This window comes from Mobula hypostoma, chromosome 6, assembly GCF_963921235.1.
Source record: "Mobula hypostoma chromosome 6, sMobHyp1.1, whole genome shotgun sequence".
In the NCBI taxonomy this organism is placed as follows: Eukaryota; Metazoa; Chordata; class Chondrichthyes; order Myliobatiformes; family Myliobatidae; genus Mobula; species Mobula hypostoma.
The window spans coordinates 42,900,154-42,923,536 of record NC_086102.1 but is presented as its reverse complement, the minus strand read 5'-3'; the positions used below and the strand labels follow the sequence as shown (position 1 = coordinate 42,923,536).

The 23,383-nt window shown below is 43.9% G+C and overlaps 1 protein-coding gene across 5 annotated transcripts in view; it reads right to left on the bottom strand.

Moving 5' to 3' along the window:
* Positions 1–10,127, bottom strand: part of LOC134347984 (uncharacterized) — a 48,813-nt gene extending 38,686 nt beyond the window's left edge. Inside the window, exons 1-3 of one of the 5 annotated variants that reach the window (XM_063050697.1) lie at positions 9,956–10,127; positions 2,148–2,449; positions 15–248 (exon numbers count right to left, since the gene is read on the bottom strand). In XM_063050697.1, the coding sequence (XP_062906767.1) occupies positions 15–248; positions 2,148–2,370 (457 nt within the window). In that variant the 5' untranslated portion in view covers positions 2,371–2,449; positions 9,956–10,127. The remainder of the gene's footprint in view (positions 1–14; positions 249–2,147; positions 2,450–9,955) is intronic. The other 4 variants (XM_063050692.1, XM_063050693.1, XM_063050695.1 and 1 more) reach the window with 4 other exon arrangements.
* Positions 10,128–23,383: the final 13,256 nt, after the last annotated feature.

Sequence of the window (23,383 nt, the reverse complement as noted above, 5' to 3'; positions counted from 1 at the left end):
CTTAATGGGCTTACCTATCTTTTCTTCCCAGTTTTTAATATCAATTTGTCCAATCCGTATTCCATCTGTTATAGGCTCATCCTCCCGGAAGGGCTCATTCAGTAACCTGCGGAGCAAGGTAGTTTTTCCTGCGCTCCTATAGCCACAAACAGTCAGCGTCCTGACATAAAATGGGACTTTTCCTTGCTGAAATACATTTTGAAGCTTTTCTTTTAGCTCACCCGTTCTTTCTTCATTTTGAGTTTCTGCTGAAGTACAATATTATGTTAGGCAAAATAAATAGCAGGATCATAGGCAACACTGAAGTAATTTGGCATTCCATTAATGTTATACGGTGGATTCTGGTTAATTGGCCCATTGGGTAATCGGGGCAGCTGCTTATTTGGGACAACTCTTAAAGAACAACAAATAATCGACAAAATAGCTCGGATTCCTTTTATTTATTTGGGATGTAATGCCACTTAACTGGGACAGGAGATAGTTGCTGAACGGTTTCTAACTGGTGGCAGTTGTGTGCTTGGAGCAGCTAGTTTTTAAATAGTGTCACTTGCATATGTTTGTGTTGAAAAAGCACAGTGATTTTTGTCACTGATAGTTGCTGAGAAATAAACGGCAAAACAACACAGAACTATTTTGCACATTGCTTTCAGGTTTGGAAATGTCAGAAATGACTGGGAGTGAAAAAGATTTCACTACTTCAGCAAGTTAGGAGCTATGACGAATTTGAAGGCATTGGCAATCATCTTGAATGTTACAATGAAAATGAAGATTTGGGGGATGCTATCATTGAAAGAATTGTACGAAGGCAGTCCATTAGGTGTCTGTGCTGGTTTTGTTCATTTAAGTCAATCAAAAGAACATGGTAGTGCACAGGTACACTGAATGAATTCCTCTATCGATAACAATTGGGAACTAATATATTTTTCTAGTACAATAGAGATATTGATAGTGTTTAAATTATTCTGTGTTTTCATTTAAATACATAATTTATTAGAAAGTAAGCAGTAGTTAGTATTTTTAAAGTACTTTTTTAACTATTTCCATGAAACTGGCTAATCAGGGCAGCCACAAAATTTGGCCAAAATGTACAGGTTCCAAAGTATTTCAATTAACCCAAATCCACCAAATTAGCAAAACATCTTTTGTCTTACTTGAAAGAGATTGCTGCCTTCATTTAAAGACAAAAAGAAACCTTGACATTCTGCAGGATTATTGGCATACGTCTTTCATAGTCCCACCATTTGTCGCATTTTCTGATATTAACTTTCAGGGATTCTATTTGGAGGGGGGGCCAACACTCCATCGAAATAGCAGTACAACCTCTCAGGACAAAGGCCATTTTGAGATGACATAGTTGCCTGGATAGGAAATTCCCTTTTCCCTTGTGTTGAAATAGCTTGGCAGAATAGTGGTACTGGAGTATGGTAGGTGGCACGTCAGCCCTACAGAGTAACAAGTGATATCCAGAATAAAATGCCAAGCCATCTCTTGGATCCCACCCCCCCCCACCAAAAAAAGGTATTTTTGGACATAGTGTACATCTTTAATTTCTAAATGGCCCCTCTCAGAGATGAGACTCTTGGTGTTATGGCTTCTATGGATACCTTTTCCAAGGGAATATAAACCAGTTGTTATTAACAAAGTTTACAGTGGATTTTTCTAGCATGTCTTGTGTAGAATTATATTAACCTTATACCTCCCTTACATTATCAGCACATCATCTAGAACAGGGATTACTGGTAGCCAAAGTGCAAATATTCGTCACTATCTATTGTTAAATGGTTGAACTTTTTGCCATGGAACAGTTTTCACATCAAGACATCCATAGTGGTGTATCCTTGGAGTAGGGCAAGGAGGAGTTTTCTGATGTCTCGTCAGAACAATAGGAGCTATCCTGGGGAAAAGTGAGTTATCAGCTCTTCAACCTCCTCTGCTTTTAACCACCTCTCCCCCTCCCAATTCCTGTAAAGCCATCATGATAAGGTGTGCAAGAAAGGCACTGAGATGTGTGGTAGAATAAACAGCTCCACAATTCCATGAAAGTAGTATTACAGGTAGATAGGGCAATAAGGAGAGCTTTTGGCACTCACAACGACACAATCAAATAGCATCACAAGGAAAATGAGCAAACAAAACGAGTTACTCACCAGCAAGTGTGTTGGTTGTAGTAGGTTCACCTTGGCACATGCTTGGTGCATCACTTGCCTCACCAGGAAGATTGGTCTCTTCTGATTGTTCCCTCACGGTCTTGTCCTTCCTTAAAATCTGCTTTACTCCCCTGTCAATTTTCTTGTGATCAATTTTTTGGAGGATATTTTCTTTTCCAAATTTCTCCAGCTCTCTTCCTGCTTTTTTTAAAAGCCTGTCCATTTTTTTTTTCAATTAAGTTTTGATTCTCAGTATCAATTCAAAGTAATCTTCTATCTGTTTTGTGAAATAGATTGATGGACTAAAGTGAAAAGAAACAGGATGAAATACCCAAACAACAGGAATTCTGCAGATGCTGGAAATTCAAGCAACATACATCAAAGTTGCTGGTGAACGCAGCAGGCCAGGCAGCATCTGTAGGAAGAGGTGCAGTCGACGTTTCAGGCCGAGACCCTTCGTCAGGACTAACTGAAGGAAGAGTGAGTAAGGGATTTGAAAGTTGGAGGGGGAGGGGGAGATCCAAAATGATAGGAGAAGACAGGAGGGGGAGGGATAGAGCCAAGAGCTGGACAGGTGATAGGCAAAAGGGGATACGAGAGGATCATGGGACAGGAGGTCCGGGAAGAAAGACAAGGTGGGGGGGGGAACCAGTGGATGGGCAAGAGGTATATTCAGAGGGACAGAGGGAGAAAAAGGAGAGTGAGAGAAAGAATGTGTGCATAAAAATAAGTAACAGATGGGGTACGAGGGGGAGGTGGGGCTTTAGCGGAAGTTAGAGAAGTCGATGTTCATGCCATCAGGTTGGAGGCTACCCAGACGGAATATAAGGTGTTGTTCCTCCAACCTGAGTGTGGCTTCATCTTTACAGTAGAGGAGGCCGTGGATAGACATGTCAGAGTGGGAATGGGATGTGGAATTAAAATGTGTGGCCACTGGGAGATCCTGCTTTCTCTGGTGGACAGAGCGTAGATATTCAGCAAAGCGGTCTCCCAGTCTGCGTCGGGTCTCGCCAATATATAAAAGGCCACATCGGGAGCACCGGACGCAGTATATCACCCCAGTCGACTCACAGGTGAAGTGTTGCCTCAGCTGGAAGGACTGTTTAGGGCCCTGAATGGTGGTAAGGGAGGAAGTGTAAGGGCATGTGTAGCACTTGTTCCGCTTACACGGATAAGTGCCAGGAGGGAGATCAGTGGGGAGGGATGGGGGAGGGAGGAATGGACAAGGGAGTTGCGTAGGGAGTGATTCCTGCTGAATGCAGAGAGAGGGAGGGAGGGAAAGATGTGCTTAGTGGTGGGATCCTGTTGGAGGTGGCGGAAGTTATGGAGAATAATATGTTGGACCCGGAGGCTGGTGGGGTGGTAGGTGAGGACCAGGGGAACCCTATTCCTAGTGGGGTGGTGGGAGGATAGAGTGAGAGCAGGTGTACGTGAAATGGGGGAGATGCGTTTAGGAGCAGAGTTGATAGTGGAGGAAGGGAAGCCCCTTTCTTTAAAAACGGAAGACATCTCCCTCGTCCTAGGATGAAAAGCTTCATCCTGAGAGCAGATGCGGCGAAGACAGAGGAATTGCGAGAAGGGGATGGCATTTTTGCAAGAGACAGGCTGAGAGGAGGAATAGTCCAGATAGGAAAGTTGGAGGCAAAGTTAATAAAGTCAACGAGTTCTGCATGCGTGCAGGAAGCAGCGCCAATGCAGTCGTCGATGTAGCGAAGGAAAAGTGGGGGACAAATACCAGAATAGGCACGGAACATAGATTGTTCCACAAACCCAACAAAAAGGCAGGCATAGCTAGGACCCATACGGGTGCCCATAGCTACACCTTTAGTTTGGAGGAAGTGGGAGGAGCCAAAAGAGAAATTATTAAGAGTAAGGACTAATTCCGCTAGATGGAGCAGAGTGGTGGTAGAGGGGAACTGATTAGGTCTGGAATCCAAAAAGAAGCGTAGAGCTTTGAGACCTTCCTGATGGGGGATGGAAGTATATAAGGACTGGACATCCATGGTGAAAATAAAGCAGTGGGGGCCAGGGAACTTAAAATCATCGAAAAGTTTAGGAGCGTGAGAAGTGTCACGAACATAGGTCAGAAGGGATTGAACAAGGGGTGATAAAACAGTGTCGAGGTATGCAGAAACGAGTTCGGTGGGGCAGGAGCGAGCTGAGACAATAGGTCAGCCAGGACAGGCAGGTTTGTGGATCTTGGGTAGGAGGTAGAAACGAGAAGTGCGGGGTGTGGGAACTATAAGGTTGGTAGCAGTGGATGGGAGATCCCCTGAGTGGATAAAGTCGGTGATGGTGTGGGAGACAATGGCCTGGTGCTCCTTAGTGGGGTCACGATCGAGGGGTAAATAAGAGGAGGTATCCGCGAGTTGTCGCTGTGCCTCGGCAAGGTAGAGGTCAGTATGCCAGACTACAACAGCACCCCCCTTATCGGCGGGTTTAATAATAAGGTTAGGATTAGTGCGGAGGGAGTGGAGAGCAGAGCATTCCGAAGGAGTGAGGTTGGAATGGGGACAAGGTGCGGTGAAGTCGAGACGGTTGATGTCCCGTCGGCAGTTGGCGATAAAGAGATCCAGAGCAGGCAGAAGACGAGAGTGGGGTGTCCATGAAGAAGAGGAGGGTTGAAGACGGGAGAAGGGGTCATCGGTGGGGGTGGAAGAGTCCTTGCCGAAGAAGTAGGCTCGGAGACGGAGACGGCGGAAGAAAAGTTCCGCATCATGGCGAACACGGAACTCGCTGAGGTGTGGGCGAAGGGGGACAAACGTGAGGACCTTACTGAGAACCGAGCCTTCTGCCTCCGACAGTTGAAAGTCGGAGGGGATGGTAAAGACCCGGCACGGATGAGAGCTGGGATCAGAGGGGGGAGGGGGAAGGCTGGGTGTGTCAATGGAGAGGGGAGGGTTGGGGTGAGAGGAAGATGGAGCCTCCGAGGGTACAGGAGCTGACGGTGGGATCTGAGGGAGACGGGATTGCAGAGTATTGGTGGGGGAAGGGGAGACGGGAGTCACAATAGCAGCACAGCGTCCGGTGCTCCCGATGTGGCCTTTTATATATTGGCGAGACCCGACGCAGACTGGGAGACCGCTTTGCTGAACATTTACGCTCTGTCCGCCAGAAAAAGCAGGATCTCCCAGTGGCCACACATTTTAATTCCACATCCCATTCCCATTTTGACATGTCTATCCACGGCCTCCTCTACTGTAAAGATGAAGCCACACTCAGGATGGAGGAACAACACCTTATATTCCGTCTGGGTAGCCTCCAACCTGATGGCATGAACATCCACTTCTCTAACTTGCGCTAAGGCCCCACCTCCCCCTTGTACCCCATCTGTTACTTATTTTTATGCACACATTCTTTCTCTCACTCTCCTTTTTCTCCCTCTGTCCCTCTGAATATACCTCTTTCCCATCCTCTGGGTCACCCCCCCCCCCCGTCTTTCTTCCCGGACCTCCTGTCCCATGATCCTCTCGTATCCCCTTTTGCCTATCACCTGTCCAGCTCTTGGCTCTATCCCTCCCCCTCCTGTCTTCTCCTATCATTTTGGATCTCCCCCTCCCCCTCCAACTTTCAAATCCCTTCCTCACTCTTCCTTCAGTTAGTCCTGACGAAGGGTCTCGGCCTGAAATGTCGACTGCACCTCTTCCTAGAGATGCTGCCTGGCCTGCTGCGTTCACCAGCAACTTTGATGTGTGTAGGATGAAATACCCATTAGATAAAGAAACAGATTCATCTGTCTTGCATGGAGAAAAGGCAGGTTGATGCTACCTTCACCCTGACCAAGTTCCCGATGCCAAGGATAAGCTGTGCCTTGTCAGTTACATACTGTAGCTGGAAGACTTCTGCCACACTAACTAACTGGTCTGTAACTGCAGCACACAATGGAAGGTGAACTCAAACTATAGTCGTAGAATCAAAGAGCAATATTGCACAGAAACAGACTCTTTAGCTCAACTCACCCATGCCAATCAACATTCCCACCTAGAATAGTCCCATTTGCCCTGTTTCTCTCTAAACCTTTCCTATACATATTTATCCAAATGACTCTCAAGTTGTTTCTGTACCTGCCTCAACTACTTCCTCTGGCAGCTCATTCCATATACTCACCATCCTCTGCATGAAGACATTGTCTTTCTAGTCCCTTTCAAATCTTTCTCCTCTCATCTCAAACCTATAGCCTCTACTTTTTGTTTCCTTTTGCTTGGGATAAAGGATATGGCATTCACCCTATGATTTTATTTACCCCTATAAGGACATCCCTCAGTCTCTTACACTGCAAGGAATGAATGATGTTCTAGTCTGGCAATCTCTCACTACAACTCTGGCCCTCGAGTCAAAACAACATTCTTGTAAATAGTTTTTACACTCCTTTCAGCTTAATGATGTCCCTCCTATATCAGGATGACCAAATCCACGTGCAACCTCACCAATGTCTTATATAACTGCAACAGCTTCCCAATATGTACTCACCACTCTAATTGATGAAGACCAGCATGCCAGATGCCTTCTTCACCATCCTGTTTATCTATGGACCTGTCCTTCGAGGTCTCTCTGTTCTACTCCCCATGGTGCCACCATTCATTCTAATAGTACTAGTAACAGTTCCTTCTAATTGTTCTGATGTCTCAGAAAGTAACTCCTTGCATTTGTCAAAGAGGAGTTGAGGGGCATGTAAGAGTGACTGTATTGCAGGATTAAAGGAAATAAGGAGGGGCTGGGGGAATAAGGCTGATGTTATCGCTCCATTGGGAGCTAGCAAGGATTTGATGGTCTGAATGGCCACCAGCACTGTAATTAGAATGTATCACTACCTTGTCAAGCAAGATGAGAATTCCCTATGCAAGAATAAGGGGGCATCCCTCATTCTCGTAAACTCAGGATACCCCAGGCCCAGTCTGCTTAAATTTTCTATACATCTGACAGCTCATAACAATATGAATCACTCAGGTGAACTTGCGCTGCACTCCCTTTGTCCTTCGTTAGGTAGAGACTGTAAACCTGCACAAACTACTCCAGATGTAGTTTCACCATCTCATTAAAATTAGAGATCCACGACACAGAAACTATCTTATCAGCCCAACTCATACATGTCAATTCAGGTGCCCTCTTAAAGTCATCTACTTTGCCTATGTTTGGCCCATGTCCCTCTTAATAGTTCCATAAATGAGACCGTAATTGTACCCTTCTACTTCCTCTGATACCTTATCCTCACAACCCCCTGTATGGGAAAACCAGCATGGAAAATCCGGTACAGAAAATCCCGTGTGGAAATTCCTGTCCCTCACATCCTCTCTAAATCTTACCCCTCTCACCTTAAACATATACCTCATAATTTTAGGCTTGTCTACCTTAGGAGAAAGACTGCATCCAGCTTATCCATGTCCCATGATTAAAGAAGAAACTTCTATAAGGTCAACCCTCAGCTTCCTACACGCCAAGGAAAATAATCCCAGCCTATCTAGCCTCTCTTTATAAGTCAAGCTCTCCAGTCTTGGTAATACCCTTGTGAAGATTTTATGCATCCTCTCACAATTTAATCACATCATTCCCATATAATGGAGACCAGAAATGCTTACAATATTCCAAGTGTGGCCTCACCAAAGTCTTCTACTGCACCAACATGACACCCTAACTCTTATACTCAATGCATCCTCAGCACCACCTTGTCTACCTGTGTCACCACTTTTTGTAAACTGTATACTTGCACCCCTAGGTCTCTGCTCTACCATGCCATTTACTAAGGCACATTTTGCCCTGGTTTAACTGCTCAAAATACATAGTTTAGCATTTCCCTAAATTGCATCTACAAATCCTTTGCGCAATTTCTTACTTGATCAAGATCCTGTTGCAACCTTACACATTCTTCTGCACTACACACCACACACAATGACATCCCTTACATTCTCATACATATAATTAAAAATATACATGACAAAGGGGCAACATAACACTAATCCCTGTGGCACACCGCCAGCTGGCCACAAGTATCTAAAGTAAAAATCAACTCTCCACACGGTCCGACTCATTCCACCAAACCAGTTATGTATTCACTGGCTTGTGCAGCCTGGATCCCATAAGATCTTATCTTCTGGATAAAATTACCAAGTTGGACCTTATCAAAAGCCTTCCAAAAGCCCATATAGACAGTCCACAGCATCACATCTAGTATGATGTCTTTGCTCTTGTACTCCAGTCCCCTAGCAATAAAGTACAACACACCATTTGCCTTCCACCATTATACCAGTGCCCAAGAAGAATAATCTGAGCTGCCTTAATAACTATCACCCAGTAGCACTCACAATGACAGTGATGAAATACTCTGAGAGGTTGGTCATGACTGGACTGAACTCCTGCCTCAGCAAGGACCTGGACCCATTGCAATTTGCCTATCACCATAATAGGTCAACGGTAGACGCAATCTCAATGGCTCTTCACACAGCTTTAGACCACCTGGACAGCACAAACGCCTATGTCAGGATGCTGTTCATCGACTATAGCTCAGTATTTAATACCATCATTCCCACAATCCTGCTTGAGAAATTGCAGAACCTGGGCCTCTGTACCTCCCTCTGCAATTAGATCCTGGACTTCCTAACCAAAAGACCACAATCCGTGCGGATTGGTGATAACATATCCTCCTCACTGCCGATCAACACTGGCACACCACGTGGGTATGTGCTTAGCCCACTGCTCTATTCTCTGTATACATTTTAATTCGACTTCCCATTCCCATTCCAACATGTTGGACCAAAACCTCCTCTACTGCCACGATAAGATCACACTCAGGTCAAGGAGCAACACCTCATATTCTGTCTGGGTAGCCTCCAACCTGACAGCATGAATACTGGTTTGCCTAACTTCCAGTAATTTCCCCCCTCCTCCTTCTCTCCTTTCCATTCCAGTTCCCCCCTCACTCCTTCCCTTCTCCTCAACTTGCACATCACCTCCTTCTATTGACTCTCCTCCTCCTTCCCTTTCTCCCGTGCTCCACTGTCCTCTCCTATTAGATTCCCTTTTCTTCGGCCCTTCACTTCTCAGCTCCCGGCTTTTTACTTCATCCCCATCTTCTCTCTCACCTGGTTTAATTGCTCAAAATACATAGTTTAGCATTTCCCTAAACTGCATCTACAAATCCTTTGCCCAATTTCTTACCTGCCGATTGTATTCCTTCCCCTCCCCCACCTTCTTATTCTTGTTTCTTCCCCCTTCCTTTCCAGTCCAGATGAAGAACTGTTTATTCCCACTATGGGACGCTGGCTGACCTGTTGAGTTCCTCCAGCATTTTACATGTGTCTATTCCCTCAAGCTATTAAGGTAAGTTATGCTGAGTCTCCCAACGGAAAACCACGTCCTTAGTTTCTCCTCCGGTTTCTGTCCATTAACCAATTCATCGGCATCCATTATACAGTACTACAATCAAACTCTTATTGTGTGTGGCACTTCATCGAAGAACTTCGGGATGTCAAAATACGCCACATCCCCAAATCCTCGTTTTGTCTGCCCCGCGTCCTGGCTCTCACAGAGTTCACTGTATTTCTCGATCTATTCGCAGAAATAGATCCCTTTCTTCCCTCTTCAGTCGCTCTGTGTCAGTGAAGGGAGGAATTCTCAGCTAGACTATCCACTCCTTTAATTTATATTCTAATCGAAAAAAATAGTTTCTAGAAAGGAAATGTAACCTTGTTCCCTAGCAAGTATTTCTCACCCCTTCCCGCTGTATCACCCACCCCTTTATTCTTTGTATTCCTCTAAATTTCCTTTCGCCGCTGTGTAGCTTCTCAGAATCTTTCCGCCCACGAACGACCCACCTTTAGTATCCGGCATGAGTCTTTAAATCTCCGACCAACAGACTGCTCTGTCTGTTACTCTGCGTTGAGATCACAGTTGCCGGGACAGAGGCCGACAGATACAACCCCGCAAGAACCAGGCTCTGCAGTCGGCAGTGTCCGGCTGAGAGTCTCCTTACTGGTCCAATCCCGACACCACCAATCTTTCTGTTCATTGTTTCTGTAATTTCCCTTCCTCACAGCCAATAGCGAACAGCCAAGGTGATTTAATACAAGTGTGCAATACGGAACTTCACGGTTTGCGAAATGTGGGAAAGCAGTGAATGGGAAGACCATAAACAAAGGAGCAGGATTAGACCATTTGGCCCGTCGAGTCTGCCCCATTATGGCTGATTTATTATCCCTCCCAACACCATTCTCCTGTCTTCTCCCCATAACTTGCTAATCAAGACCCTATCGACCTCCACTTTAAATAATCAATGATTTGGCTTGTCTGGGACAATGAGTGCCACAGGTTCACCACCATCTCGTTAAAGAAATTCCTCCTCATCTCCATTCTAAAGGGACATACCTGTATTCTGAGGCTGAGCCCTCTGGTCCTAGACTCCCCAACCCTAGGGCTCTTTCTCTCCAGTTCCCCATTTCATTGGCCTCTCTGCAACTGAGCAACTAATTTCAGAATGACTGTAAAAGTAACATACATAATCTACAACCACCGATGTTGAGTTGGGGTTCGCTTTAAAAGGCTGCTCTGATGTGATGACATAATTATGTGAAGTTCAATAGACAATAGGTGCAGGAGTAGGCCACTCAGCCCTTCGAGCCAGCACCACCACTCACTGTGATCATGGCTGATCATCCACAATCAGTATCCAGTTCCTGCCTTATCCCCATAACCTTTGATTCCGCTATCTTTAAGAGCTCTATCCATCTCTTTCTTGAAAGCATCCAGAGACTTGGCCTCCACAGCCTTCTGGGGCAGAGCATTCCACATATCCACCACTCTCTGGGTGAAAAAGTTTTTCCTCAAATCCATTCTAAATGGCCTACCCCTTATTCTTAAACTGTGGGCTCTGGTTCTGGACTCACCCATCAGCGGGAACATGCTTCCTGCCTTCATCGTGTCCAATCCCTTAATAATCTTATATGTTTCAATCAGATACCCTCTCATCCTTCTAAATTCCAGTGTATACAAGCCCAGTCACTCCAATCTTTCAACATCTGACAGTCCTGCCATCCCGGGAATTAACCTTGTGAACCTACGCTGCACTCCCTCAATAGCAAGAATGTTCTTCCTCAAATTTGGAGACCAAAACTGCACACAGTACTCCAGGTGTGGTCTCACCAGGGCTCTGTACACCTGAAGAAGGACCTCTTTGCTCCTATACTCAATTCCCCTTGTTATGAAGGCCAGCATACCATTAGCTTTCTTCACTGCCTGCTGTACCTGCATGCTTGATTTCAGTGACTGATGTACAAGAACACCTAGATCTCGTTGTACTTCCCCTTTTCCGAACTTGACTCCATTTAGATAATTATCTGCTTTCCTGTTCTTACCACCAAAGTGGATAACCTCACATTTATCCACATTAAACTGTATCTGCCATACATCCGCCCACTCACCCAGCCTGTCCAAGTCACCCTGCATTCTCATAACATCCTCCTCACATTTCACACTGCCACCCAGCTTTGTGTCATCTGCAAATTTGCTAATGTGACTTTTAATCCCTTCATCTAAATCATTAATGTATACCGTAAACAGCTGCGGTCCCAGCACTGAACCCTGTGATACCACACTGGTCACCGCCTGCCATTCCGAAAGGGACCCGTTAATCGCTACTCTTTGTTTCCTGTCAGCCAGCCAATTTTCAGTCCATGTCAGTACTCTGCCCCCAATACCATGTGCCCTAATTTTGCCCACTAACCTCCTATGTGGGACTCTATCAAAGGCCTTCTGAAAGTCCAGGTACACTACATCCACTGGCTTTCCCTTGTCCATTTTCATAGATACATCCTCAAAAAATTCCAGAAGATTAGTCAAGCATGATTTCCCCTTCATAAATCTATGCTAACTCGGACCTATCCTGTTACTGCTATCGAAATGTGTCCTCATTTTATCTTTTATAATTGACTCCAGCATCTTTCCCACCACTGAGGTCAGGCTAACCGGTCTATAATTCCCTGTTTTCTCTCTCCCTCCTTTCTTGAAAAGTGGGACAACATTAGCCACCCTCCAATCCACAGGAACTGATCCTGAATCTATAGAACATTGGAAAATGATTATCAATGTGTCCACGATTTCTAAAGCCACCTCCTTAAGTACCCTGGGATGCAGACCATCAGGTCCCGAGGACTTACCAGCCTTCAGACCCAACAGTCTATCCAGCACCATTTCCTGCCTAATATAAAATTCCTTCAGTTCATCCATTACCCTAGGTCCTTTGGCCACTATTATATCTGGAAGATTGTTTGTGTCTTCCCTAGTGAAGACAGATCCAAAGTACCTGTTCAAGTCGTCTGCCATTTCCTTGTTCCCCATAATAATTTCACCCGTTTCTGTCTTCAAGGGCCCAATTTTGGTCTTAACTATTTTTTTCCTTTTCACATACCTAAAGAAGCTTTCACTATCCTCCTTTATATTCTTGGCTAGTTTACCTTCGTACCTCATTTTTTCTCTGCGTATTGCCGTTTTACTGCGCTTTGTGTTCAGGTTTTGGAGTACAATAAATGAGTTGTTATGGTTTTTCTTAAACGTAAAATGCCTCACGTTGTTTTATTTGTGAAAACCTACATTGGTGACCCCAATGATTCCAGAGTTATTGAACATGTTTCCCAATGCAGTCACTTTGAAACCACTGGAGTTTTGGGAGCAAAATGCTGTTGCTTGGTTTGTACAAGCTGAGACCCAATTTGTGCTCTGAGAAATCACTACTGACACCACCAAAAGATTTCTATTTGGTAGCGTTGCTCATCAACTCCACAGCTGCGATACTGGTGAGTCTACTAGAATACCCACCTGAACATAAGTATTGATCACTGAAAACTCGCCTTGGACACGCTTATGGACTATCGGAGTCTGAGCACGCCAAACAGTTGCTCTTCTTGACCATCCTTGGTGATGCTAAGCCGACGGAGCTAATGGACAACATGCTGTCTCTCCTGGGAAATCACCATCCTTGTTTTATTTATAAAGAACTCTTCTTTTTTATTTTTAATGAACTCTTCATGCAGCAAATGCCTGATCAAGTTCGCATAGCGCTCACTAAAGTACTTGTGAAGGACTATAGTGAGCTTACTAACATGGCTGATAGTCTGCACTTGGCCAGGCAGTGGTGCATCATTCCTCCTCCTTTCCCTACCTCAGTAAGCCTAGTCAGCAAGGCCTGAAAACTGACAAGGCCGGGTCTGTGAATTACCTCGCTCGCTTTGGTATGAACGCTAAGAAGTGCTGACCACCGTGCAGCTTTAATATTGCCAGTGCTTTGGACCATCAGAGGTCCATGGGTTTCAGCTGCCAGGGGCATCAACTGTTCATTGCTTCTGGTGTGACATGGGTGCTCAAGTGCGTGTGCTGCCAGCATCGTCTACTGACAAGAAGGCAAAGTGACTTGCTGTCGTTAGCTGGAGGCCGCTAACGACAGCAGGATCCAGACTTACAGGACACAACAGGAGACGCTCCGCTTCAGTGTGTGACGTTACACACGGGACTTTGTCCTGGCTAATGTGGCTAGACCTCTGCTCGGTGCAAACTTCCTGTGTGCCCATGGACTGTTAGTCAATGTTAAGAACTGCCAGCTTGTGGATGTCAAGGACTTTGGGTTGTTACCCTGCTCCCCAGTAAGTTCCCACAACAACTCTGTCAAGCACACGCACCATTGCATGTGAGTTTACTCAACTGCTGGGTGAACTCCCAAACGTCACCAAGCCCACCTTCTCCACTACAGTCACAAAACATGGAGTCGAGCACCACAACTGGCCATGCCCACGCAATGGCAACCACAAAGGCTGAGTTTGCCAACATGGAAAGACTTGGCATTGTACGCTGGCCGAATAGCTCCTGGGCTTTGCCCCTCACGTGGTCCCTAAGTCCAATGATGGTTGCTGCCTGTATCACTGATGCATTAATGAGTTCACCACCCCCAATTGCTACCCAGTCCCAAACATTCATGACTTTTCAGCAAGTTTAGCCAGAAAGTTAATTTTTTTCCGAAGGGGTGGTTGATAAGTTCGTGGCCCAAGGTAGAAGGAGTCAATTTTAGAAAACCTAGCACATTTGTTTTTCAACATAGTCCCCTCCTACATTTACACACTTAGTCCAGTGGTCGTGGAGCACATGGATCCCTTCTTTGTAGGAGTCGGCATCTTGGACCTCCAGAAAGTGGTCCACAGCGGGGGTGATTGATAAGTTTGTGGCCTAAGGTAGGAGGAGATGTGTTATACAGCTCTCATTACATGCACGTGCGGTTCAACTCTTTGAGTGATTATGCAGAAATTTTGAAGTTAATAACTCATCTCCTTCTACCTTAGGCCACGAACTTATCAAGCATCGAATTTCTCAGCCATTGCATCTCCACAGGAGGTGTGTTACCCCTGCCATTAAAAGTAGCTGCTATTATGGATTTCCCACTGCCCTGCACTACTAAAAAAAAACAGGAGTTTTTAAGCGTGGTGAATTTCTATCACCACTTCATTCTATAAGCTGATGAACTTATGTTTCCCCTGTATAGGGTGCTTAAAGGTAATACCCCTGATCACGTGCTTGACTGGTCAGTGGACATGACCAGGGCACTTGATGACATCAAACGAACTCTTTCCGATGCAACTCTACTGGCGCAGCCACTCCCTGACGCACCCATAACCATTATTACTGATGCTTCAGCCTATGCTGCCGGTGCTGTGTATGAACAGTTGGTCGGAGATGTGTGGCAGCCACTCCCCTTCTTCAGCCGCCAGCTCCATCCCCCGAAAGGAAGTGCAGCATGTTTGTCTTTATCTGGCTGGCCACCATTTTCATTTTCTTTTAGAGGGTCGCCATTTTGTAGCGTTTGTTCAACACAAACTCCTCATGCACACGATGGCCAAAATATCAGACCCATGGGCTGCACGGCAGCAACACCACCTGGCCTACACATCAGAGTTCACAACTGATATACACCTTATTCAGGGGAAAATAATGCTGCTGCTGATTGCCTCTCAATGCCAGCCACTGAAGCCATGCACATAGCCAGAGATCCAGGCTTACTGAATGGCAGTCATGGGCCTGCGGTTGGCTGACATTATGTTCAGGGAAGTGCGATGTCCCAACTGGTCACTCTCACCCCATAGTGCCCGCAAACTGGAGATGGGGTGTTTTTGACTCCATATATTGCCACTTGCATTCGGATCTGAAGGTCTCACAGTAAATTGTTGCACTAAAGCTTGTGTGGCAGAGCCTTTGAAAGGATGTTTGTGATTGGACTGCAGCCTGTGTGGAGAGCCAGTGGCCAAAAATTAACCATCACGTTCAGGCACCTTTTGAGACTCCTGAGCGACAGTTTGACTGTGTCAATGTGGACCATATTGGGTCTCTTCCCACGCTCCCCTATTCCCTGAGGTTTCACACACTCGGTGGACCGTACCACCAACAGGCCCGAGGTCGTCCCTCCAGCATCGGCAACAGCTGGAGACGTGGCTCAGACATCCACCAGCACCTGGGTTGTTTGGTTTGGCACCCTCATCTGACCGCAGTCCCCAATTCATATCAGACCTCTGGGCTGCAATGGCCCAGAACCTCGGCGTTAGGCTACATCACACCACGACGTATCACCCACAGTCCAATGGCCTAGGCGAGTAGTTTCACCACTCCTTAAAGGCTGCTCTGAGGGCTTCCCTGTCCGATGTGTGTTGGCATGATCGTAACTCATGGATCCTGGTGGGGCTCAGAACGGCTCCAAAAGGGGACCTGTGGTCATTTGCGGCTGAGTTGGTGTACGGGCAGCCATTATGAGTATCAGGTGATTTTATTCCTGATGCCACGACTGCCTGGTTCCACCCTCCTCGGTAAATTAAATTCCTTTGCACCTATTCTTACCTTCCATCATGGCGTACCCTCTTGGGGGCTCCTGTTGGACTACATTCCACCTCATTTGGTTTCGTCCACCGTGATGCACACCAACATCCCTTTAGGTCCCCTTACAATGGCCCATTCTGCGTTTTGGAATGGGGAGAAAAGACTTTCATCATAGATAAGTGGGGTAAACCTGAACATGTTTCGGTAGATTGCCTTAACCTGTCCCACCGAGACTTGGAGGATTCTGCTACCATGCCCCTGCCGCCACGACATGACCGTGGGCGTGTGAATGCACCTCCGGACGAGCCAGAGGCATCTGCTCTTCCTCCAGCCACGGAACACAGGACCTGAGCCAGGCAGCTGGTCTGAGCTCTGGACAGATTAACAATGTCGGCTTTAGTGAATTCCAGGGGGGTCCTGTGTAGGGTAACATAATTGGTGGAACTGTACATAATACACCACCACCGACATTGAGTTGGGGTTCACTTTAAGAGGCTGGTCTGATGTGATGATGTAATTATGTGAAGTTCGCTTTACCGCGGCTTTGGAGTACAAATAAATGAATTTTTATGGTTTTTCATAAACATAAAATGCCTCACATCATTTTCCTTGCGAAAACCTACATGACTGCTGCACCATTTCTTTTGCCAGTGAAGGCAGTGAATCTTGGAGTTTTAATATTTCATATTCGAGGCCCTGTCAGAACTGAGAGCATAGAGTGGAGATAGCCAGTGCATCTTTTTATTCTGGCTATCTGCTAGCTACATTCTCAGTCAGGCATAGGGTCTCAATCCAAAATATCAACTAAACTTTTGCCTTCAGATATATATATATATATATATATATATACACACAAGAAAAAAACCACAGCAGCACATTAGCTAAGAATAGAGACTAAGGACCGTTTCAAATTTTTTGAGTGCCCACGTAAAGCAAGAAAATTTATTGAGGAGATGGGGTAGTTTAACTACGCTAGTTAAATCGAGCAAGATGGGAGTCGGGTTGTGTTTGTTATTTTTTTAAAACTTGTATGCGGGCGAGTTTTACGCACCATTTTGTTACTTTTCAGTTTAAAGTGGGGGGGTTATGAGTCAGTGTCAAAATATTGTAGTGTATGTGTTTGTCTTAATTATGACTTTTTAATTTAGATAAAATATGTTTCACCACATGGAATGTTAACGGACTGGGGAATCCTATAAATAGGAGAAAAGTAATGACTAAGCTTAAGAGACGAAAATGGGTTGTGGTATTTCTACAGGAAACACATTTATCAGCAGAGGAATCAGTAAAGCTACTAGGGGGTTTTGCAGATTATGTTTTCTATAATGCAGGGTCAACTAAGAGCCGGGGCGTTATAACACTCATCAATAGGTAGCTGCAGTTTAGGTGTGAGAAGGATCAAAGATGAGGCAGGGAGAATTCTTATTATTTTGGCAGAAGTACAGGAGCAACATACTGTTTTAGCAAATATATATGCACCTAATATAGAGGATGCAGGATTTTTTGTTGATCATAAAGGAAAGTTACATTCTACTGGAGCTTATGATATCATACTTGGGGGAGATTTTAATTTGGTGATGGATCCAATCATCGACCGTAGTAAGATGTTGTCATATAGAACCTCAAAACTCACTGTGATGATGCAAAAAAATGTGTAAAGCCCTCGGGCTGGTGGATGTTTGGTGCCTTATGAATCTCGGTGGGAGGGATTACACATTTTTTTCTGCGGTTCATAAAACATACACAAGGATTGATATTTTCCTTATATCCAAGTCACTGGAGCAACTTCTGAAATGCCTCTTTTGCTGCTGCTGCTACTGTGTGATCAAGAATCTCCAGAGGCATAGGCCCCAAATCCTCGGCTTTGCGTATCGCCTGTTGTCGGGGCCGGGGTTGAACCGCTCGGCAGAGATGATGCTCAGTGCATTGGTGTTGGGAGGTGGTCGGAGGCTCAGAGTTTTTCAGACGGACTGGCGTCGGACTGTGGTCGAATGCTGCATCGGCAAGTTGGTGGCGCTGGGGGTTTACTGTCCGCGTGACATGATGAGACTTTGAGTGACTCTGAGACTTTCACTGTGCCATGGTCTGTTCTTATCAAACTACGGTATTGCTTTGCACTGTTGTAACTATATGTTATAACTATGTAGTTTTTGTTAGTTTTTAAGTCGGTTTGTCATGTGTTTTTGTGATATCATTCTGGAAAAACATTTTTATCATTTCTTAATGCATGAATTACTAAATGACAATAAAAGGGGACTGTGTGTCCTCATAATCATATTCAGTCTGTGTCTCAATGTGCAATTGGTAATATTATAATATCAGATCATGCTTGGGTTTGTCTAGAGACAATACCTCAGTATAAGAGAATGCAATCACATAGATGGAGATTTAATTCATCCTTGTTAAAAAATTCAATATTTAGGCGAGCTATGAGACAACAAATCAAGGAGTATTTAGAGATAAATACACCTACGGCCCCCTCAGCAGGGACTAACTGGGAAGCCCTGAAAGCAGTTTTGAGGGGATATACTATTCAATACACTTCTTATATGAAAGAGCAGAATAATCAGAAAATTACAAACTTAGAAAATGAAATCAAAGAGATTGAGACAAAATTGAAGCAGCAGATGTCATTCAAAGTTCTGGGAGAACGAATATGGCTGAAATACCAACACAATCTAACATTATCCCAGAATAGGATTTTGGCTTTTCAGGGCAAGACAAAGGCAATTTGAATCGGGGGAGAAAGCTGGCAAGCTTCTGGCAAGGTGTATAAAACAGAGAGAATCAATATCTATCATCCCAGCTATTAGATCAGAACAGGGCTGGATTAAGCTAGTGCAGGGCCTGTAGCATATGTTATAAAGGGGCCCTAAATTTTAAAAAATGCACATAAGTATTTAAACATATATTATTTACTTGCATAGTAAAGTAATTCAATTTTTTCATTTGCTATACAGCCAGATAATATGACAAATGTCTGACACGTCAAAAATAACAAAACTACATTTTAAAAGTTACATTTTCTAGATTTAGCATGAGCAAATCTGTTGATGATACTGGAAATGTCTATTTCACACAAAAGTTCATGTTCAATGCTCATTAGAGTGAGATTGTTCGATCTGTTTTGACCCATGGTGCTCCTTAGTTCATTTTTAATCCTTTTCAGTTTTGAAAATGAGCGTTCTCCACTGCAGTTGGTAACCATGAGTGATAAATAGATGCGCAAGGCATTTTCTACATTTGGAAAACATGACTCCAAAGAATTGTCAGTTATCAAACGGTACAACTGTAACTCTACAAGGTCTTGTTTGGCACCAATACGAGAAACAAGATCAGTTTTCAACAGTTCAGTAAACTGCACAAATTCTTCATCAAGACTTTCTTTCAGATCTTCTGGACATGATTTAATAACATTTGATAACCTCTTTACGATATCTTCAGGTGTAAACGACTGTAACTGATGAAGGAATCCAAAAACACCATTCACCTTTAGATAAGCTTTCTGCCTTTTTGACAGGGCAGAAAGCAAGCTGTCAATAATGGCAAGAAATGTTCGGCTTTTAAACTTCTGAGAAGGTGTTTGAGATTCAACAAGTGGATCAAGAGTGCTGGAACCACTGAAATCATCATACGCGCGATTTTGCTTGTGTTTTCTTCGAGTTTGCTGCTGATAAACTTCACACTTTACTTTATACTTTATTGTCGCCAAACAATTGATACTACAGCATACAATCATCACAGCAATACTTGATTCTGCTCTTCGTGCTCCCTGGAGTACAAATCGATAGTAAATATTAAAAATTTAAATTATAAATCATAATTAGAAAATAGAAAAGGGAAAGTAAGGTAGTGCAAAAAAAAACTGAGAGGCAGGTCTGGATATTTGGAGAGTATGGTCCGGATCCAGTCAGATGCTTGGCTTTTTGCTCAATGTCTGGAAAAAGTAGACCGCATAGCTTGAATATATCCATGCAAGGATTTGTAGAGTGCACAAGCTGTGTTCAAGATCGCAAAGAAGCACTGGTCATTTGAAAATGCTGTAATGCCTGATCCCACAATATGACCATTATTCCTGTTTCCAACTTCATCATGGTTGGAAGTAGTCCATGAGCCTGTCGTCGACACTTTCCATTCTGATCATTGTTATTTGAAATGTCATCCAAGACTTGTTTTATTTCAGAGAAGCTGTGTAAAAGTCCTTTTGTTGCATCTACAAGAGCTGACCACCTGATCGCTGACATTCTTTTCACAATGGCCAAATGAGCACCACCATCAGATAATGCAGCAGAAAGGCGATCCCACCGATAAGTAAAAGCAGAAAAAAATGTGTACAGGCTTTCTACAAGATGAAAGAAAATTAATGCTTCTTGACAACATTCAGCAGCACATTTTCCAACCTAATTTAGTGAATGTGCAAAACATGGAATGCAATCTGCAAACTCATTCAGCTCTTTAATTCGTGCTTGTAAGTTATTATACTTGCCACTCATGCTGCTGGCATTGTCATAACTTTGACCACGGCAGTCTTTTATACCAATGTCATTTTCCTTTAAAAAAATCAAGTAAACTTTGAGCGAGCTGTTCAGCACTATGACCTTCCATATCCAAAAACTTCACAATTCGGCGGGAGGAGAAGATGGCAGCACGCCGCGCATGCGCAGCTCTCCGGTGAAAAATGATATTCGTATCTGTTAAATAGGGGCCGTGGACAATTCTGATTTGATGGAGAATGGACATGAAAGCACAAAGGAACATATAGAGAAATTTCTGAAACGCCTGTCCACTGCCATTGTTACTGTGTGGAACGGAATCTTTTGGAGGGTAGGCCTCAAGATCTCCGGCCTTGCCTGCTTTTTGCGACCGAGAAGGAGGTCAAATCTTTCGGCAGAGATGCCGCTCAGTACTCGGTGTCGGAGAGCTGATCAGAGCTCGAAGTTTTCGGATGACTCAGAGTCAGATTGTGGTTGGCATGGCAGGGAGAGTTTTTCTTCCCTCTCCTGTCTGCGTGAGATGTGGGACATTTGAGAAACTTTGAACTTTACTGTGCTCATGGACTTCCTCATCAAGTTATGGTATTGTTGCACTGTTGTAACTATATGTTATAATTATGCGGTTTTATCATTTTTTTCAGTCTTGGTCTGTCCTGTGTTTTGTGATATCACACCGGAGGAAATAATGTATCATTTCTTAATGCATGCATTACTAAATGACAATAAACGGGGACTACGTGTCTTCATAATCTAAATCTTTCAACTGGTCCAGACGGCAAAAGATAGCACACAGTCAAAGTCAGCGGCGACCCTCCAGCGGTGTAACAGTGCACGCTGCAGCGGCTTGGGAGCGTGGGAGATAGCACGCTGTGTCACCATGACACAGCAAGGAGCCAACACACACCTGCACACACATACCATGCAGCATGCAGCTCCCCTGACATGAAAACAACAGCGTTGCCAGATCGTTGTGAGAACACGGTGAGATGCCGATTTCACCAGACTGCAGCTCGCAAGTATTTAGTGTGGGCCCTCGAAAATGTGTATGCTACTTTTGCTACTAGATTAATCCGGCCCTGGATCAGAAACAGGTGATAAATTGACGACACCTAAAGATATTAATGATGCATTTCAAGAGTTTTACAAGGACCTATATACATCAACCTCCAACTCTAGTGAGAAAGAAATTGATAGCTTTCTGAGGCCATTAGGGTCACCTAAGTTGACTGAAGAACAACAACAATACCTTGACTCCGTTATCACATTGGAAGGAATTATATCAGTGATTAGGACCTTACCTACTGGGAAAGCTCCTGGCCCAGATGGATTTACAGAGGAACTTCTAAATGCTATGCGGAGGAGCTAGGTCCACTACTGCTGAATATGTACAATGAGTCTATAAAGCGGGGTAATTTACCCCCTACATTATCACAAGTGTTAATTACATTGATTCTGAAAGAGGGTAAAGACCCATGTGAATGTAAGAATTATAGGCCAATTTCCCTAATCCCAATAGAGGTGAAAATTTTGTCAAAGATTCTTGCAAACTGTTTAGATACAGTAATAACATGGTTGATACAGTGATCAGGTGGGATTTATCAGGGGCCACAGCTCATCTGATAACATCAGGCGTCTGGTGAATATTATGTGGTTGGTGGCCAGTCACCTATAGCAGCTATCTCACTCGATGCTGAAAAGGCTTTTGATCGGGTGGAATGGGGCTTTCTGTTTAAGATTCTTCAATTTTTTTTGGATTTGGACTCATCTTTTTAAAATGGATTAGACTGTTGTATAATAACCCTGAAGCAGCAGTTCAAACTAGTGGTTACATTTCACCTTACTTCTCTCTCAGAAGGGGTACCTGCCAGGGTTCCCCACTTTCCCCAACGTTGTTCTGTCTGGCTTTGGAGCCCTTGGTAGCAGCTATCAGAGAGAATGAGAACTTTATAGGGATATCTGTGGGAGGACAGGCTCATAAACTGATGCTTTATGCGGATGATATTTTATTATTTGTGTTAGACCCTAGTCGATTGGTGCCATGTCTTATTAACATCATAAAGTCTTACTCTAGATTCTCAGGTTATAAGGTTAATTGGACAAAATCGGAAGCACTGCATATTGCCCTGCAAAAAGATAACCTGACTGCATATTGCCCTGCATTTGCTTTTTACTCAGGCTAATTTCACTGGCCAAAGAAATAAGATATTTAGGTATTTACTTTCATTTCATTTTTTTCATTTTTAAAATCTTTTTATTGATATATAATCTTCCACAGCTATAAAATACAAAAGTTCAACAAATTAGCATATATATAATTAATAAAGCTGAAGAAAAAAAACTTGTATATGCTAATAAAAAAATTATATAAAAAAGAAGGAAAAAAGAGAATCCCAACTAACTTTAAAAAAAACCCATTAGGAACCAACTCCCGGTGCAATACGTCTTACAATCATCTATACACACAAAAGAGAAAAAAAAAACAACTGCCACATTTATATAACATAAAATTGGAAGGAAACCATATAAATTAATTCAAATTAAATGGTAATATTTGGAAAAGAGCCCCACCTTCTCTCAAAATCGAATTGGAGATCAAAAGTTCTACTTCTAATTTTTTCCAAACGAAGACATAACATTACTTGGGAAAACCATTGAATTAGTGTAGGAGCAAAAGTATCTTTCCACTTCAACAAAATAGCTCTTCTTGCCAACAATGTAACAAATGCAATTACATGTTGGTTTGAAAATGAAATACCCTGAATATGATGCGGAACTATTCCAAATAGAACAGTCAATGTGTTAGGTTGTAAATTAATTTTCAAAGCTTTAGAAATTGTAGAAAATAAAGATTTCCAAAAAGATTTCAATGAGGGACATGACCAGAACATATGTGAGTAACATATATAA